The sequence below is a fragment of the Leiobunum rupestre genome, chromosome 5, assembly GCF_980474605.1.
Source record: "Leiobunum rupestre chromosome 5, qqLeiRupe1.1.hap1, whole genome shotgun sequence".
NCBI lineage: Eukaryota > Metazoa > Arthropoda > Arachnida > Opiliones > Sclerosomatidae > Leiobunum > Leiobunum rupestre.
Window position 1 is genome coordinate 67,113,941 of NC_143388.1, and position 21,706 is coordinate 67,135,646.

General features: G+C 33.4%; 1 protein-coding gene across 1 annotated transcript; it reads left to right on the top strand.

Moving 5' to 3' along the window:
• Nucleotides 1–18,372: 18,372 nt before the first annotated feature.
• On the top strand, nucleotides 18,373–21,487 carry LOC149945651 (E-selectin-like). The gene is made up of 3 exons (XM_090176654.1): nucleotides 18,373–18,625; nucleotides 21,185–21,352; nucleotides 21,480–21,487. The coding sequence occupies exons 1-3, from the start codon at nucleotides 18,373–18,375 to the stop codon at nucleotides 21,485–21,487; spliced, it is 429 nt and encodes a 142-aa protein (XP_090032780.1).
• The last annotated feature ends 219 nt before the right edge of the window (nucleotides 21,488–21,706 follow it).

Genomic DNA, 21,706 nt, shown 5'->3' on the forward strand with positions numbered 1-21,706 from the left:
AAGCTTATATGAATTCAAAATGTGAACTGGTTGGAAGTTCTTGAAATTAGTGACATGAATTGCTCTTAAATCAAGGCAATTACTATGATGTAATTACTGTGTTCAGTTTACAGGCAATAAATTTATCAACGAGTTTCTTGCTATAAGCATTTGAAACTCGTAATTGACAAACCAAGTTCTTGTAAACGGAGAGTAACATTTGATTTTGTCACATTTCGTGCATTTGGCAAGCTAAATATTTGAGGGAAAGATGAAACTGATATTGTTTCTGGACAGAAATATGTTTCTGTATTTTGGAGAGTATGAGTGGAATTGGTGGAATTTTGACCTTTACGAGTCAATATTTAACAGATTTTTGGTAAAAATTTCAACTTATTTTAGCGAAACAGAGAAATATAGCTAATTTTAGAACCATATTTGGTTGTTTTCTTGAAGTTATGGATAGAATGAGTGCAATTGGTGGAATTTCGACCTTTACGAGTCAATATTTAACAGATTTTTGGTAAACATTTCAACTTATTTTAGCGAAACAGAGAAATATAGCTAATTTTAGAACCATATTTGGTTGTTTTCTTGAAGTTATGGATAGAATGAGTGCAATTGGTGGAATTTCGACCTTTACGAGTCAATATTTAACAGATTTTTGGTAAACATTTCAACTTATTTTAGCGAAACAGAGAAATATAGCTAATTTTAGAACCATATTTGGTTGTTTTCTTGAAGTTATGGATAGAATGAGTGCAATTGGTGGAATTTCGACCTTTACGAGTCAATATTTAACAGATTTTTGGTAAACATTTCAACTTATTTTAGCGAAACAGAGAAATATACCTAATTTTCAAGCCATTTTTTTTTCTTGAAGTTATGGGTAGGATGAGTGCAATTGGTGGAATTTTGACCTTTGCTAATTAATTTATAACAGATTTCTCGAAAAATGAAATCACTTGATTTTTTCACATTTCATGCATTTGGCAAGCTAAAAATTTTAGGGAAAGGCAAAACTGATTTTTTTTCTACAAAGAAATGTGGTTCTGTATTTTAGATAGTATAAGTAGAATTGGTGGATTTTGGTCCTTTTTTAGCAATTCAGAGAATGTAAAAGTGCTTATATATTTTGGTAATGTTTTTGTAAAATCTCTCTGAAGTCTCATTATACATAAAATCATATTCTATGACTATTTTGGACAATCCATAGAATTTAATATTTAAGGTCCTTCTGAACTAAAAAATATATAAGCTTAAATAAATAATTTTTTGTGGTTCTTTAGGTGTAAAAATTTTGTATTACAATTATTTTATGACTATTATGGTCTAGAATATTAGAAAATAAATATTTCAATATTGAAATATTGAATTCTATGTCCTTAATTAATTGTGACAAAACACATGTTTTTCTAATTTGGTTAATTTAGTAGTATGTTCTAACAATAAAGTAGCTCGTACAACATTGAGGTTTGCCCTATTGCTGATGAACCACCTATTGAGAAAGGGATAAATAAACTAGTTATCATCACTATATCATGGAGAAAAGGTTTCTCCATGACTATATAACATTCCAAGAATATTTTTCGTAAACCGTCATTTTTAAATAACCCTTTTTCCTCTAAGACATTACCACCTTTATGTTAGTTGAGAATAGTATCAGACTACGTACATACTCTATTTCCACTGTGATAAATTTCCTAATTTTGAGATTAATCTTTAAGGATAAATGTTTTTGTTATTTAGCTTAGTACCAAAATTTGGGACTTGTGTAAAACAATCTGTGATAAGAAGATTTTCATAGTTTTAAAAACTGTGTGTAAAATTTTTGAGTTTAAAATCAAATTCCATAAGTTTGTGAATTATTATTGTATATTTAAAGTACTAAAATAAAGTGTTTTTTACGGTTTATTTTCGAAAGTTAATGGCAACTTTTTAGATGCACGATGCAATTTTAATTCTTAAAAACGTTATTTGACAAAGCCGTAACTGTTGCAGGGGACTATAAATACCCAGGTAGTAGGTTAAATAAAAAACAACTATTAATTTGGGGTTATTAAATAATTGACCCATTTTTGGGTTATTAAAATGCTACCCAACCGCTTGGGTAGTTTTCCATTGACCCAAGCATGTGTAATTTTTTAACCCCATCTTGGGTTGTTTCAAGTTAACCCAAGTTTCTTGGTAGGTGCAATACTGACCCAGATTTTGGTTAAAAATTAACCCAATTTGTGTAATTTTTAACCCAACCTTTTTTAGCGTGTAATTGACCATTATACTACTCATTATTTTATCCTACTCTCACACGATATCAGTACTCTTATCCAAATCAACATAAATTTCAATATAACAACAGGGAATAAGTCTGAATTCCTTGAATTTATCGTGTCGGAAAAAGCGGGAAAAGTTTTCGGTAATGTAAATAATTACTATTGTTTTTCGCCGCGATTTTCATAAACAAACCCCCCCCCCATCCCTATTCGGAAAGACGTTATACATGTTAATGTAACTACAAAATCGTAGTAGGCAAAATTATTTATGTATAAAAATTGTAATAGACTAGCTTTTCAAGAAAATAATAATGCATCAGGCATCTCACGGAAAATATTAACGAGGAAATAAATGTGCGCAACCAAAACCACCTTATTCTTCACCAAATCAGCCAAGCCATCTTAAATTATTTCATTCTGATCAAGTAATGTCCTAATTGCGATGACGATTTAGATAAAATTGCTATTTTAAACTACAGAGACATCTTTAATAAAGTTACATTATAAAATTCAATTTAAATTTGAAATCACCAATACTACAGAAAACACGTTTTTTGAATGTGAATATCAAATTTCCCATCTCACAATTAAGGCCCATCGAATCAGTTGTCATCTTTTAGTTTAGAGCATTGAAGTTATTTTTTTGAAAGGAAAAATTGAAAATGGGATAATTTAAAATGATTTTCAACCGAATGTTAAAATTTAGCCAAAAAACGCAAGAAAGTAATTTCGTAATAAGTTGGGGGGCGGTCCCAGCTTGTGACACTGGGTGAAAACTCGGAACAACTAATTCTGTAGAGGTCGGGGATGGTTAACTTTTATTCAATAGATAAAGCTCTCAAAATTATTCGTAAAACGTTTTGATCAAGTAATTTGTATTTCTGTATTATTAGATTAATTTTTTGATAAATTTGTAAAATTAATCGATAAAACGACGTATTTATCAATAAAAGCTCAAATTTTACGAATAATCCATGTTTTTTAATCATTTTCCGAAATATTAACCGGTAAATTTCTTTATTTACCAAAAATTTAATTTAAACATGTATAATGATTAACCATCCTCGACCTCTATAATTCTGCGTTGAGTCTACAAGTTATCTCCCCCACTGGTTAAAGGGGTTTTCCACTAAGATTTTCGGTTTCTTCTTTCCTAAACATTTGTTGAGGTTGGAGGTAATAGTTAGTGTAGGGAGCAGTGACGTAGCCAGGGGGGCACAGGGGGCACATGCCCCCCCAAAACGTATGGTCGTACGTACAAATATTTTTATTTTTTTACTTTTTTTTCAATGGTGTGCCCCCCCCCCGAAACAAAATCCTGGCTACGCTACTGGTAGGGAGCTGTTAGCCCGCGTGGCATGAAGGGCTTGCCACCACCCTCCTACGCTTTGTAACCCGGCCACCTGTACTAATTGCTTTCAAAGTCGCTTGATGACTTAGGTCTAAGGTGGTGCTTTGGGTATTATATTATAATTATTATTATTGTTATTATTATTAATAATTTGAAAATGATCATCCAAAATCATATTCAAAGGAATTCTTTAAATACTCGATAAGAAAGTTCAAGAAATTATTAAATGCAAACCATTTCAGGTAGAGTTCGTCCAAATATACCAAATTTTCGTCACCTAAGTAGGAAAAATAATTTCTTCCGCTAAAATGGTGTTTGAAATTCTTGATTAATAACACCAACTATTAGAGTTGGTTCAATTGAATCAGTTTATTTTGGTCTTAGCAAAACTCCTAGTAAATGGTTAAACAAAAATTACACTTGACCAACGAAAATGAATTATACAACAATTATTAATAAAAATATTTGAACCAAGAAAATAAATCGAATTCAATGAGGCCCAGACACCAACTAAAAATATGAAAAGAAAAATCACCCTAATATTATTAAAGTTACCTTTTTAGAATTTTTTTTATATAAGTTTCTACGAAAACAAGGAAACAGAACGACTTGAGATGCTAAATTTACCTCAAAGAATGAAGTACATGTATCCACTTATAAATAAATTTTCGTTCAAGGTATTAAAAGTATGTTGACTTGTCTAGGGACGGTGCAGGGGCTAGATTTAGTGGGCCGGAACCTGCTATGTCCATCTCCCGTGGCCTGGTTCGCAGCCTGGTCTCCAGTTAAATGTTGGATCGTCAACTAAAGCTTTGGCTTGAGATGGATGTTTAAAGGCAGGCGAAAGAGTTTATCCCAGGCCTTTCTAGGCAGAGATCAAAAGAGTAACTCTCTCTCTCTATGAGACTAATATAAGATAGCCATCTTCACAGACACTTGCATCTTATTGGATTTAGTGATTTGTAAGGCTTGTTTAGCTGAAGAGGAAACAGCCTCTCGCATTCTTTGCCGCTGTGATTACTATGCGGGCAGCGGCTCAAAGGTTTGAGCATCTCGGTACGCACCGGTTGGGAACGTATGACTTCTTCCACATCCCCACCAAAACGGATTCTAAGCTTGGTGTCGGAAATAGGACTTTTTACTTGAAGTCATAGGTTGTGGGTTGCACAATCTACCTAGGGTCAAAGTTCGCGGCTTGCCACCCATTTCAATAATAATAAAAGGATAAAGAAACAAAAGTATAGCGTGTTTTTCATTTACAATAAATGACTGGTTTTTAATCAGATATCTGGTTGTGTCCTGATCACGTGTATGCACAAGTCGCTTATACCTTAAGACTTGCCTTTACATTTTCCGAAGCTTCCTTTCCATTTTCCTTTTTCACATTTAATCATTCCTTGTCCTTCCAAATAGTAGTTATCTTTGCAAGTTGCGACACAACCCTTGCCGACACATTCAATATTTCCATTTTCTATTGATGGTAGTCCACAATTGATACTGGTATTATTAACTTCATTGTAAAAAACAAAACGCCAAATATTAGAACTGAAATAACTTTTAGTAATTTATATCTACGAGGACGCACTTAACGCGACTTTAGAGGTCGGGGATGGTTAACTTTTATTCAGAAGATAAAGTTCTCAAAATTCTTCGTAAAACGTTTTGATCAAGTAATTTATATTTCTTTACTATCCGATTAATTTTTTGATATATTTGTAAAATTAATCGGAAAAACGACGTTTTTATCGATAAAAGCTAAAATTTTACGAATAATACATGTTTTTAATCATTTTCCGAAATATTAACCTGTAAATTTCTTTGTTTACATTTGTCCCCGAAAAAATCAATTTAAACATGGATAATGATTAACCGTCCCCGACCTCTACGCGACTTCTTGGAGAACATAGACCCATTTCCTAAAACGGGAATACTGACTTTCCCACAATTTCGAGGCAAAGGTCCCAACTATTTTAAGTACTTATTTATACTCTTAAAATTATTATTTTTCATTGTCAAGTTTGCAGTGTGTCTATAAATCTTTATGGTAAATTTTAAGATCGGCTGTCTTATGGCAACATTTAGTAAACTGTAAACGCTAATTTGGAAATTTCGAAATTGGTCATTGGGCTATTCTGGATAAAATCAAAATTCGAGTTGTCCGCTTACTTCGGAGCTGCGCGTTTTTCATCCCCCAAGAGTGATAAATCTGGCGGAGATTGTAAATGTACAATGTAATGGCACTTCCAGCATTAACCACGGGTATGCAAGTCTGCTTTATCTATACATAATTTGTAATCGGATATTAAGGCAGATGGCGTTATATTTCCTGTGCTCTAAGCCTATTATAGTGGCCTTAAAGGGTCTTTGGTGTGAATGTGTGTATTTTTATGTGTAGTTAAGGTTTTGTAACGTTCATAAAGGGATTTTTAAAAAAGTAATTATTTAAAATTGCTTAAACACTGGCAAAATTTTTATTTTTGGGCTTCCTTTTGGGCTGTTTCATAAACATTTACCGTTTGTGGGCGAAAAATTCGGCTATTTTATAAATTTGCTTGGCCGAAATTTTGTGCTAGTTTAAACTTATTGGTTTTTTGTTCGGCTGGAAATTGGGCGTCAAATTCCATAGGTTTTCTGGCAGCCCTAAGATGGGTTATACTGGTTCATTTTTACTATTTCTGTGCGCAAAGCTAGGTTAGAAAATGTTAACTTGGGTCAATTCTATTGTTGAAAATGAAATAGATCTTTGTCTTTACTTCCGCTTTTCGTCTGTGATTATTTTTTTTCCCAACTGATGCAATACAAATCAAATTGAAACAGAGAAAATTCAAAAGTATTTTGATATAGGATAATAAAAGTAATTTGAAAAATCATTAAACTTAAATATAACCCTGCGTTTTTTTTACCCAAAATACGCCGACACTTATTTATTTCCGTTCCCTGGATGGTGTTTGACTTTTCCGGGAGATTCATCCTATATCTTCCAGAACGCTTTTTTCCTATTTCGATTTCTGGGGTAGCACCTGTGATTTCCAGCTCAAATAGTCTATAACCTTTGAAGTTTACTTTTGAACCTCGTAGTTTTTATCCGTACGGTATTGGTCCCTTTTAACAGTAAGGACATTTGTATATGTGTATTCGGCTGTGTATCGTTAAAGTGTCAAATTAAGTTAATTTTTTTCACTTTTCCCGTCAATAAAGGCTACGTTTTTTAGATCCCCCAAATATTGCGGGTGCTGTGGTCAAAGAATCGGTAAGAAGCGAAACTTATGCTGTTACGGTCGCTGTCTGTCGTGTCCCCCACTCTGCGCATATTCTTGTTGCATTACCCGGAGGTGTAAAGTAGGCATCCGTGAAGTGGGCTGTAGGGTGGGCGGTTGTTGTTTTCCGCTGCCTTTCTTATGTTCCAAATACAAAAACATAACATTTTATGATCCGAATTCTTATTTTCATATTACATGAACATAACATTTATAGCCAAGGACAGATACGGTTTTACCCAGAACATTTTCCCATAAAGATGAAAATTGGTACATAGGTAGTTTTTGACCCAATAAAAAATATACTAAAAGTCCCCACCTCTAGCGCGTGAGCTTCCAACGCCATCTTGTAAAATGGCCGCCAAGCACGCCCGAGGTCATAAATGTAATAAAAGCGTCCAAAAATGTTTAAAATTGGTACATTATACATTAACGACTTTCTGAATAGTATTGTAATTTTTTTTGTGTACAACCGTTATTTGTGCCGCCATCTTGGAAAATGGCAGCCAAAACGGTTTTCCACGTAACTTTCCACTATATGTTTCAATATGATTGAAAGTTGGTATATAGTTTTGTTGCGGCTGTGTGAACATATTTACAAAATTATGTATTTCGTCCACCACCTTGGAAAATGGCGGACTGCAATGCTAAATTTGGCCTTCAAAATTGTATGATATAGTCCGATTGTTTTCAAATTTGGTATATGTTTTGGTTAAGACACTGCAAACACTATTACAAAATCTTAAAGGTATCTGACTGTTACTACGTTCTCCATCTTGGAAAATGTCCGTCTGGAAAATATTCAACTTGTTGATAGCGATCTTATAACTATTTCGAATCACTTTAGGGTTAGTTTGTTAGCTTTTAAAATCTGGAAAATGAAAACCAATGATACACATATAACACATTTATTTGTTGAAAATATTTTATTAGGAAATGCCCAAAACTGTTTTATTAATTATATAATAAGCACATGATGTTTTCCTTGGTTTCTAGGCGCCATTTGGCGATGTATCGTTTTTAATCATTTTGAATTCTAACTGTTGATGGGCCACGTGTTTTCATTTAATAGAGAACGGTCTATATCCCCGGGTCCTTGCAGTAAAGGGCCCATGAGGTACCGATTGGGGACCCTAGGTCAAGGAGGGGGAGAAAGTCAACAACATTTTGAAAACGTTAACGGAGGCCGGGGTCTAAAACATTTGCCCTGTGCCCAAAAAAACTTAGCACGGCTTGGGAGGTAGTATTAAGGAGTTCATGGGGCTCCTTATAGGAGTACACCGATATTAATAGAGGAACACGGTACACGACGTTACAGGGCTCAGCTAGGTTACTGATATGAGTAAGAGTTCTAAAGCAGTCTAAAATGTTTCATAGAGGAGTCTATAGGAATACTTCGAAATTTTAGAGTATAAGCGTTATACAATCTAATAAACCGGCTCTAAAGGATCAACTGTGTTTCTTATAGTGGTACACAGTTATTTTTGGATATACAAAACCTTTAATATATCACTGATTAAATTTATGGCTTTACGAATTATAAGATCAATGCAACTATCTGGGACTTCCTAATATTTACAAATCGCTTATTATAAATTTCGTCGCCTTTTTCAATCAAATATTTCTAAGGGTTACTTCAGCTCATACCAAACATGGCGGAGCAAACGAGACCAGATCTTTTGCAATCGCAGTTTTAAAGGCAAGTCGTTCTACAGTTACACGAAATGAGTGTGAATATGTGTGACGTGTTTTAAAGGCAAACGCTCATTCGTTAAGTGGTAATTTTATAGTAATCAGATATCGGTTACTTCCACCAGAATGGTTAGTTACCAAAATATTTATCATGTAACGACTAATACCGGCCACCTGAATTAAGGGCTTCAAAAGTCGCTTGGTGACTTAGGCCTAGGGTGGTGCCTTGGGTATTAGCCTAGCTGATTGATTGATTGATAATAGATTTTAAATTTTAATATCTACATAAATAAACCGGTGTGTTTAATTTCAAAATGTCTTGTTATAGAGAGATGGGCAACGACATTTATTATTTGTACAAGCTGCAGTAACTGATAAATATTTAATTGAGTATTTAAAGAATATTTAAATAGTTTTGGGCATTTACTAATTAAATGTGTTATATTATTATTATTAAATGTGTTATATTATTACTATTAAATGTGTTATATTATTATTATTATTATTATTATTAAATGTGTTATATTATTATTATTATTGTGTTATATTATTATTATTATTATTAAATGTGTTATATTATTATTATTATTATTATTAAATGTGTTATATTATTATTATCATTAAATGTGTTATATTATTTATATATACATATACATTTGTAACACCGGTTTTTATTTTCCATATTTTAAAAAGTAACAATCTAACCCTAAAGTGATTCGTAATAGTTATAAGAATGTTATCAACAAGGTGAGTATTTACCAGACGGCCATTTTCCAAGATGGCAAACGAAGTAACAGTCAGATACCTTTAAGATTTTGTTATAGTGTTCTCAGCGTCATTACCAAAACATATACCAAATTTGAAAACAATAATATTTAAACATATAGTGGAAAGTTACCTGGAAAACCTTTTTGGCTGCCATTTTTCAAGATGGCGGCAAAAATTACGGTTGTACACCAAAAAAAATTACAATACTATTCAGAAAGCCCTAAATGTATATTGTATCAATTTTTTTAACATTTTTGGACACTTTCATTAAATTTATGACCTGCGGCGTGCTTGGCGGCCATTTTCTAAAATGGCGTCGGAAGCTCCCACTCAAGAGGTGGGGACTTTTAGTAAATATTTTTTTCAGTCAAAAACTACCTGTGTACCAATTTTCATCTTTATGGGAAAATGTTCCGGGTCAAGCCCATTTTTAGTCTATCTCTCCTGGGCTATTAATGCTCTTGTAGCGATCGTGGCGACTCATGAATAATTTTGCCTAATATAGGTCTAACCCCTTACTGCAATTACGCTAAATCTAGATTGGAAGAGTCGATCCCTGCCACAAAAGGTAATAAAATCCGGGTATTCGCCAGGCTTTCACTATTTGGGCCTTCTAAATATTAAATAATGTCTAGGAGTATGTTTAGGTGTTATTTAATACTAATTATATGGAGGTTTCCAAAATACGTTTTAATCAAAAAATTAAATTAATTAACGCTTATGAACATAAATCCTACTTTTAAGGTGCAATACCGACAATAAGTAAGCTCAATTAATATTTAAAACATTTTAGAATTAATAGAGTTCGATCGAGTTAGCGGAATTGGGTTACGCAGCTCGACTAATGGAGTCAACGTTTATATATAGTTGTTTGATACTTAAGTTTGTACTGCGGTCATCTTGAGCTGAGCGCCGTCTCGTAGTCGTTGAAGTCCTCGAAAGTATGTCGTTGAGCACGCTGGATTCGGTCGCGTCTTGTAGGATCGCGAGGGTTGAGGTTACTTTTCGTATGGTCCCGCACATGGCGAATTTTAAAAGTCCCTAAATATTTCACAGGAACATCCGCGCGGCACTAGGCTACGGCCGAGGTCAAAGGATTTGAACCGGTGTTAGGAAGCACTAAATTCGAACCAGGCATGACTCTTCTGCCCTTCTCTTACATAAAATACCACCGATCAAGTCTCGGTTTTCTTTATTATTTCCAATTTCCGTTTTGAATGCAACTTTCTAGAAGGAGCTCCACGTCACGGCCTTTCCCGTTGGGCAGGGGATTTCGGCCGATTGTAAAACCATACGGGTGTGTTTGTTTCCCGCGTATTCAAACTCTGGCAAAACCCACAATAACGCGACACTCTTTATACATATATACAACAAAATACAGAAACGGTTTGGTAACCTTCATTTCGAGGATCTTAAATATGCGAGGAGGGGGAGTATGTGAACAACCTGTCAATCCCAGAAAATATCCATTGCTGCAGGAAATCGACGCACCAGGCCAGATAAGCGTAAATTTCCCCAAAGGGTAAGCCCAAAACCCCCTTCCAAATGACCAGTATTTAGAAAGAACTAAAACAGGCCCAGTCCAGTAGCTATAGGATATAATTTCGACCCAATTTCACGTTACAATCTGAATTCTTATTTTCCAATTACAAGAACATAACATAACCTTTGTGATCTGAATTATTTTTTTTACAATTACAAGAATATAACATTTGTGATCTGAATTCGTTTTTTACAATTACAAGAAGATGACATTTGTGATCTGAATTCTTATTTTACAATTACAAGAACATGACATTTTATAATCCGAATTCTTTAATTGATTGTGATCAAATTTGGTTTCTGGCCTTTTGAAATAACATGAAAGACTTTAGAGTGCATATAAATGGAAATTAAGGTTTTTACATCTAAGATAAGGGAATGCTGATTTTAATATAACTGTTATAACAATAGCCCTTAGGTATAAAATCAGAACAAAAATGTTTCGGTTCTAAAATAAGACAGTTTAAATTTAATGAAATATAGACTTTATAGCCTTATATCGGAACATTACTGTAAATTCTGTACAATACAAATGTTGGTTTTAATAACAGACTATTACTATCTCATATCAGAACAATTTTAATTTTTACTTTTTCTAGATATAAGATTTAGTGCTAAATATCAGAACAAACGTCCAAAACCAGAAAATTAAGGGTTTATCAGCTTTATGATGGATCTTATCTAGCGATTAATCCCAAACAACACTTACAAATGTCGCGACATCCACACATGAATTCAGAGTCAGATACTTCGCAGATTTTCTCTTCTGAAGGTTTACATTCCTTGTTTTTGGAGCATCGTTCCATTTCTTCTCTGGGACAATCAACTGTTTCAAAATAAAAAAAATTCACCTTTTTTGTTTTTTTATTACGAATATTAAACTGCATTACATGCTTACTAATTATAATGATCGTTTCATGCTAAATTGTTTCTACTTACCATGCACGCATTTGGGCATGTCTTCAGACCAATCACCTCCTTTGGTACAATACATTAGGTCCACTCCTTTAATTACGAAATGGTGGTTGCAAGTAAAACTGCACTCCTTCATCAAATCAAATTCATTATACAGTACACAGTCCACTTTTCCATTATCCAATTCTGGAGGCTCACATAACTCTTTAGCCAGAAGGAATAAATATTGCGTGAAAAGCGAGTATTCTTTTGCGAGGGTGTATTCAACATTTTCATTTTCATTTTACATAGAACCCGTAGCGGCAAAAGTGACAAGCTGTTAAACAGATGGATTTACGTCTGCTAAGCAGACACTTTGTGATTCATATCACCAAATCATTTAAAAATAGAGAAATCGATCATTTTGGTTTTCTAGTGTTGGCCGCTGATTGAGCTTGTATCAAGTGATTAGGCTCATTAAGGCAAGTATGTATAAATATATTATTTCAGCCTTACTACATCGAAATATGATATTTTAAAAGTTTTGAAATACTCAAAATGCTTTTTCCGCCATAATATAATTTTTTTGGAGTTAGTTTAATCGAGTTCATATTCTATACCGTATAAAGCTTTATTGGTAGGTAAGTAATTTTTAATTTTCTGTCCACCGTTTATGTATGTCAACGATTACGGTGAAGAATAACGAGTAAAAACTAAAACTCTGATTTCTCCAAAATATAATACAGTAACTTTTCCATTCATTTTCTTCCCATGCTCGTTTAAACCGATCAATCGTCAGGTATGGACGCTGGCCCTCCTTTCCTTTTTTTGTCGGTTTATGGTTTTACTTCAAACGCTCGGCGAGTATTTCCCCCAGGTATATTCGCAGGGTCGTTCTTAATTTTGTTTAGAGGGTTTAATGGCCATAGCCCCCTATTCCCCGTATTGTCACTTTTGACCTAGTTCCATATGTGCTCGCGAAGCTTCACGTTTGGCCTTTGTTAGGACCTACTCTCAAATACCAAAATTGCTTTAATTTACAACCCCTTTTCTTTACCATACATCCCAAAATAGTTTTAATTTATAACCCCTTTTCTTTACCATATTTTCGCTTCAAAGATAAGAATTGAGAATTGCCAAAAATGCCAGTAAGGGCTTATTTATGTATAGCTTCTAAGAAATAATATTTTCTGATATTTCTTATTTTAATTGTATTTTACTCTTCGGAGTTTCGCTATCTTTAATCTTCTCTGAATACTCAGATGTGCGGCTTCAGCGGCTTATTAAATTCGTGCGCGGAGCGTAAAACCACAGAAACATAGTTTCTGTGGTAAAACTTTATTAACAAAAGTAAATAAAAAGAGATCAAAATGATCCATCCGTTCTCGCGTTGCATCCTTCAACTTCGTTTTCACCATTCATCCATTTGCACTACTGGACTTTCATAGCAGCACATAAGTATTTTTTAAAATAACCTTCGCCTTTTGGCGACCATGTCTGTTTATATAATAACTCTTGTGTCCTTCGGACAAAATGTTTTTAAAATTTAGATTTATGGAAAAATTTAATTTAAAATATTGATATATTTATTCTTAATAAATAATTAGGCAATTCTCAACCGTTTTCTTATGATTAAATATTGAAATTTAAACTTAGACTTAAACTTCCACTAGACTCCTTTAAAATTAGTCATGCCCTCGCTAACACCAATAGTGAAGCTAAGCGAGTTGTCCGGGACTAGATCAAATAGCGACGTTATTTATTATTGGCCTATTAATATATATTTTCCATTAAGGCCTACTGCATTTACGAATTAAATTACGTCACATTACAATGATATTTAGACAATTCCACTGATTGCGGAACGATAAAAACAATTTAGACATGATTACAGTGGTAACGGCGTTAAGGTAACTTTAAACGTGATGATTAGATAATTCCACAATAACGAAACAATTACAGTAATTACCGAAAGATAACAACGACTTCTAACGATTAATAAAATTATTACGGAAAAGCTTCTTGAATTACTAAATGATGAAAAAGTGATTATGTGATCATAACTAAAAACCCTAAACAACAATGACAGCAATTGTTGTTATTGTAATAAATTAAATGACTGATTACGGATTATGTTCAGGCCTTTGCCCTGAGCTTTCGTTAACTAAAGAGATGGAACTCAGTCTTGTAATTTACGAATATAGATGATCAGAACATGTATTTCGGGAAAATTGTTTTGAAAATACCCGAATTTCTTTTAATACCTGCACAGGAGATTTTCTATTTTTTTAATACATTTCATAAATAACCTCCGTTGTTTATTGATTATTGGTTGAGGTGTGCAAAATGTTTTCTTACTTCGTGGTGCACAAAAGCAATCGTCTGTAGGATATCTCCCGCCTCTGATAACACACGATTCTTTTTCGTTTACTTTACAGGTAGACCATTGTTTAAGAATATTTTGGCAATTAAGTTTTGAAAGAAATGAACATTCGTTAGCTGCAAACGGGAATTTCTTATTAAAATAATATTTTAATTCTTATAAATGGCTAATTAGATAAATTGATAATATATTAATAAAATGTTCTAAAACATGTCAATTACAACCTTAATGTAAATATCTGAAAACTACATGTATTTATAATTTGTCATATGGTTGTTTTCTTTCGGCAATCATAAATTAACGTTTAATTAAAATGCCAGGACAGCAAAATAAGAGCTAAGATTCATTTTTTACTTTGAGCTTTCCACAAACTGAGTACAGCGATTAATAGTTCACCGGGTTAAAGAGATCTACAACTTTGAAATATTTCTTTGATTTTTTAGAATTGTATTTAATGTCGGTAGCCCTTAAATTTATTTTGCTGCTGAAATAATAAAATGATGATAGAAGTTAGAGATTTCAGTATTTTTAACGATCTGTAATAATTTATTTCTCATCGTTGAGATCTCTATGAGGTGACCGTCAGACTGTGAGATATTTAACTGTAATCAATTCCGTGTGCAGCAAATTTCCCCCAATTTTCTTTAGAAAGAGAGAGGAAGCTATTAGAAAGGGGTAGGTACATTTGTTCGAACGGTGGAACAAATGTTCGAATTTCATTCGTCCGAACTGGCGATATAAAAAATGTTTCAATTGTTCGAATTGGACAACTTATTTGTTTCATAAATGTTTCATAACGTCGAAACGACTTACTTTTTGATGTTTTAAGTGACTGAAAACGACCAAATAAAACCGTAAATACAGCTATATAAATAGCTATATACATATATGTAGTTGGTCAAGTCCCATGAACGGGAGTGAAACCATGAGTTTCTTTCCGTCAATCGGAAAGCTCTTGAATCTAGGAATATAATCCTTTTCGAAAAAATATAACTCAGAAAGGAAGTTATTTTAAAAATATTTCAATTTGTTTTATTAAATCGCCAAAGTTTCAGTTTTGAGCGATTAATTGGCAAAGCGCGACCTTAAATCGACTCTATGCGTCACAGGGGTAATAATTAAATGTAAGGTCTATTTTAAGTCGGATAATGGTAGGCATACCGACCATAAATAGTCCCAAAAAAGGATTTACGTTTTTAGGTCGACATTTGGTCGTCGACTATAAAGCGACTTTTCAAACGTACCCCGACCCTAAAACGACTTCAACAATAGACCTTCAATAAATAAAAATTTGTCAGTTTTGCCACGGCTGGAACCTCTACGGTTCAAAGGTTAAGGTTCGTTTTTTGAAGAAAGATCTGATTATTTTCTTGAAATGGTGTTTAAGTCATTTTAATTAAGAAATCATTAACAAAAAATATACAAATACTATTCTTTCCTAACACGCGTTCGTCCTCGCAATCTAAGAAAATGATGGAAATATTTCGTTGTATCTGAAGCGTTGAAGGAAATACTGCTTATATTCAACGGATAAATTACTCGGAGAAGATTGCTTTATAAATAAATATATTTCATAATTCATGGTAGCCAAAAGTGACTGCAATTTAGAATCAAACAGTGTTCAAGAGAATTTTATTTATGATGTTATTGGTCATCATTTTTAAATTTCCTGACGACGCTATCGTCTAAAACGCGTGCCTTTAGGTATATAGCTGCTTAACGAAGAGCTTCTTATCTGCAATAATTTCCACTTGTACAATAATTGTTTGAAAATTGTTTCTAAAATTTAAGTTTAATGGACTTCACCTCTCAAAATGATGGTTATAGCAAAAAAATAAATATACATCTATGAAGTTTTCTTATGAATTGTTGTTATTGTTGAATCATAAGAACAGGGAATACTTTCAAACATTTTCTTAGAAGTATTCGTCAAACGTTTTTTACGTTGTATTAACTTGTTTTTCATAACCTTAAAATAAAGTGATAGATTTCCTTTTTAAACAAACCTTTTTAATTCAATGAAATTAAATCGTTTTTTTAGTTCTTTGTCCTACTAGTAAAGCTACTTTCATAAATACCTCGTTTTTATTGGTCCCACATTGAGGTTATTGCCCAAAATCTGTACGCTCGAAGGTAAAACTTTTGTCGACCTATTACCCCAAGGGTGTACGCTCTAAAGCAAATGTTGTGGAGACCTATTGCCCTGAGTTAACTTAAAAAATGATAAATTTGGCGTTTAATTTTAAATTACAATTGCTTAAATCATAAATTATTTGTGTTTAATAAAAAGATATAACAACAATTTCAAGCTAAACAATCATAAGAGAACGAAAGCGGTGGTGAGTGCCTAGCGTGATTGGACACCTAAGTCTATTCTTAGGAGCAGTTCAGATAATGTTTCTCTCTTTCAAAAACACTCACCTGAACCCAGTTTTGTAATAGCTCCCTCTCTCTTTCTAAAGAAAATTAGGTGAAATTTCAATTGCTACACACGGAATTTATTACAGTTAAATTAAGCCGCCATAGTCAAAACCTGTATAACGTAAACTGCGCCACCTTAAGGAACGCCTCCAGTCCTGATGTTTAGAGCCACATCCGTTGCCGGTCATTGGAGCCCCAGTTTTCGCTCAGTTTTTGATTGTCTAAAATATAAACTTCAGCAAGACAGTAAAAAACAAAATCTTAATACATGTCGTTTCCAGATTTTCCAAACTTTAGCTAACCTGTTTTAGGAGAGTTTTTAAAATTTTATCATATCTCTAATAAGAAATATATAAAACTGAAATTTTTTGATTGAAAATTATCGTTTGCAGATTTGAAATGTTCATTACTATCATTAATAAATTGCAAAAATGGTCTTACACAATGGTCTACCTGTAAGGTAAACCAAAAAAAAAGATCGTGCGTTATCAAAGGAGGGGATATTCCTAGAGACCATTGCTTTTGTGCACCACAAAGTAAATTCACATTTTTCAAGCTCAACATTAATCGTAAACAAGTGGCGTTATTTAAAAACTAGCACGGAATAAAATCAAAGCCTACTAGAAACAAATGATTTAGGAAGTATGATTTAATTTGGAAAATTAAAGGTACTAAAAACATGTTTTTGCGGTAAAAATGTATCTTCAGATAGAAATAACAAAACTGAATTCCGATCATTTTTAGTAAACGAAAATTCTGGGTGGATGCCTCCACATTGTCCGTAATTAGTCACTTAATGATATTCGATAACAACCCTGCTTTCATTGTTGTTTAGTGATTTAGTCAGTGATCGTATATAGTTACGGTAAGGGAGATATGCAAGTATTTCGGGGGACCGTACACCCCTGTCGTTGCGCCTTTTAGCGGAATGGAGTAAAACTAACCAGAAACACGTAATAATTTTTGTGAGGCGCTGGCGTAGCAAAGGAAGAAAACGGGGTAGACACGGCACGCGATTATACCATTGCTCTAGGGTATAGTTTCATATCTCCCTAAGCGCAGCTGTATAGGATCTCGGGTTTTAGTTTTGATCACATAATCACTTTTAAATCATTAAGTAATTGAAGAAGCTTTTCCGTTATAAATTTTTTAATCATTCTTGGTGGTTGTAATCCTTCGGTAATTACTGTAATTCTTTCGTTATTGCGGAAATCAACTCGCCATTTCGATTCAAATTACCTTATCGCCACTGTTTCTTAATCATTCTAATTCTTAATCGTTCTAATCGTTCTGCAATCAGTTGAATTGGCTAAATATCGATGTAATCGTAACAATATCTATGTAATCGTAACAATATCGATGTAATAGTTTTCGTAGTCATTTTTCTTCACGATAATCGTTGACATACGTAAACGGTGAACAGAAAATTAAAAAGTTGGTTATCTTCCAATTAAAGGTTTGTACGGAATTGGATGTGTACTCGATTGACTAAACTCTAAAAACAAATATTATGGAGGAAAAGGCATTTTGAGTATTTCAAAACGTTTAAAATATCATCTATCAAAGAAAGACTACTAATCTACAGTCGATGTAGTATTCCTGAACATTATCTTTCTACATACTTGCCTTAATGAGCCTAATCACATCATACAGGCCTAATCAGCGGCCAACACCAGAAACTCAATGCTCGATTTCTCTATTCTTAACAAACGATTGGCTGATACGAATCACAAAGTGTCTGCTTATAGCAGGCGTAAATCCGACTGTTAAACAGCTTGTCACGTTAGCCGCAACGGGGTCTATGTAAAGTGAATGTCAAATGATGATTACACGCTAGCCAAAGAATACTGTCTATTCACGCAATATTTCTTCTTTCTGGCTAAAGAATTATGTGAGCCTCCGGAATTGGATAACGGAAAAGTGGAGTGTAAACTGTACTATGAATTTAATTTTACGAAGGAGTGCAATTTTACTGGCGACCACCATTTCGTACTTAAAGGAGTGCAAACAATGTATTGTACCAAAGGAGGCGATTGGTCTGAAGACATGCCCAAGTGCATGCATGGTAAGTTCATTATAAATAGTTTCATATTCGTAATAATCAAACAAAAAAGGTAAAAAAATTAATAATTTTGAAACAGTTAATTGTCCCAGAGAAGAAATGGAACGATGCTCTAAAAAATGAAATGTAAACATTTAGAAGAGAAAAACTGCGAAGTATCTGACTCTAAATTCATGTGTGGATGTCGCGACATTTGTAAGTATTGTTGATGATTAATCTCTATATAAGATCCGTCAAAACCTGATAAACCCTAATGTTCTGGTTTTGGACGTTTGTTCTGATATTGAGCACTAAACCTTATATACAGAATAAGTAAAATTTAAAATTGTTCTGATATGAGATAACAATAGTCGGTTATTAAAACCAACATTTTTATGGTACAGATTTAACAGTCTAATAGAAATAGGGATAAAAATTCTATATTTCTTTACATTTAAACTGTCTGATTTTAGAATCGAAACACTTATGTTCTGATATTATACATAAGGACTAGTGTTATATAAAATTGGCATTATCTGATCTTAGATGTAAAAACCTTAATGTCCATTTAGATGAACTCTAAAATATTTCATGTTATCTCAAACGACCAGAAACCGAATGTTAACACAATCAAGTAAAGAATTCAGATCATAAAATGTTATGTTCTTGTAATATGAAAATAAGATAGGCTGCAGAAAAAGATAATTACCCGTCTTACAGGCCACTTCGCGGATGCCTAATTTACACCTCCGGCTAATGCAACAATAATATGCGCACAATTGGGGACTCGACGGAGAGCGTCCGTAACAGCATAGGTTTCGCTTTGTTAGGAAAATAAATTCTTTGACCGCAGCACCCAAAATGTTTGGGGATCTTAAAGACGTAGCCGTTATTAACGCGGAAAGTCAAAAAATATTTACTTAATTTGAAACTTTCATGATACACAGCCTATTACACATATACAATTGTATATATAATCACATACGACAAGCGGAAGTAAAGACATTGGTCTATTTCATTTTGACCAATAGAATTGACCCAAATAAATATTTTATATTCTTGATGCGAAAAGCTTAAACACAAAGGTGGGAGAGCAATTAGTTAAAAAATCCGCGCAGGGTCTATCGCCAACTGAAAAACAAGAGACTATTTACTTGATGATCAAGAAATCCAAATGATAAACACCGCAAATTTAAAGCAAAACAAAAGCATTTATTTCTAATACCGAAATCCAAAAAAAAACTACCTAACGAAACACACAAAATAAAGGTAGCTAAGAAATTTTAAACCGCCGATTCTTACACTTTCCAAATGCAACTGCCTGAACAAGGGTCAAAAGCGCGAGGCTAATTTTTACCAAAAAAAAACCCGAAATTTGGGCAGCGAGGCTACTCTGAGCTCAAATTGGACAAGATCGATACATATTTCCCCCCACATTCCGAAACCGTGACATCGAAAGGAGGTTGGGACCCCAACAATAGCTTGAAGCGTTGGAAAACCCGAGGTTTTCTGAAAGGGATTTTCATCGTGATAAAATACAGTTACCAAAAATACAAAATTACGTAAATGAAATTAAACTTGAAAAATATAAAACTGAAAATACAATAACAAGAATAAAATACAAAGAAATATAAGAAATGGGGCATGAATTTAATTTTTAACAATTCTAGATTTGCGCATGGAAATAGTAAAAATGAACCAGTATAGCCCATCTTCAGTGCTGCCAAAAATCTGTGGAGCCCAATTTCCAGTCCAACAAGTAACCGAGAATTTTAAACTAGCCCAAAATTTCGCCCAAGCAAATTTCGAAAATAGCCGAATTTTTCCCTATTTTGGTATATAATTCCACAGAAATAATAGATTTTTTTTATTCTTCTATTATTCTTCTTTCATCCCAACCCGCAATATCGCAGAAAAGGTAAATTACCACCAAAAACTAGAAACCTCCGATGTATTGTGCTCAACGGGTTTAATCGCTTTGATGACACTATTTACCCATCTTAGTTTTCTTCGTTTCACCGTGAATAAGCTTCCGCTCTACAAAAGAGAAAAGGTTAACTTTTTGCAGTAAATCGTTTCGCCCACGCCATCAATCCTATTTCAAGGGTTCTTTCGGTAGTAAATTTTTGGCAAACCACCGCTGTACCATAACAGAGCTATTAATTGTAGGATTTCTGATAATAATGTACGTAGCAATTGCTGGTTTATCCTATTGATACATTTTGAGACTAAGAATAGTAATTCATTTCAATTCACATTTATTTGAATTTAGGTCCATTTCGAAATTTCCAAATTGGGGGTTTACTAATTGATGAAATAAGACAGCCGATCTTAAAATAAACCATTAACAATCGAAAGAAGTATAGAGACACTGCAAACTTTAAAACGAAAAAAACTATTATCAGAGTATAATTAAGTACTTAAACTAGATGGGACCTTTGCCCAGAAAGAGTATGAATGTCAGTAATCCCGTTTCAAGAAATGGGTCTATGTTCTTTAAGAAAACGCGTGCAGTGGGTACATATAAATGATTGAAAGTTGTTTCAGTTCTAATATTGGGCGTTTTGGTTTTTATCAATGTAGTTAAAAATACCAGTATCAATTGCGGATTACCATCAATTGAAAATGGGAGGATTGAATGTGTCGAACCGGGTTGTGTCGCAATTTGCAAAGATAGTTACTATTTGGAAGGACAAGGAATGATTGAATGTGAAAACGGAACATGGAAAGGTAGCTTTGGAAAATGTAAAGGTAAGTCTAAATATAAAAGCGACTTGTGCATAAACGTGATTAGGAGAACAACCAGTTATCTCATTGAAAACGCGTCACTAGTGGTTCAATTAAAACACGATTTACTTTTAATTTCTTATCATTTTAGTCGACTAAGGGCTTATGTATCGTTTCCGTCCTTAATCAAGCTTTCCAGGTCTAATTTTAACCAATATTACCAAGGCGATATTATTCAGTCTTTTAATAAATCAAACCGAAAATTACAAATAAAATATACTTCATTCTTAAAGGTTAATTTAATAGTGTTTTTTGTTTCGGGAAAATTTAGTATTTAAACCAATTCCGTTTCCTTAATTTCGTCGAAACATATTAAAA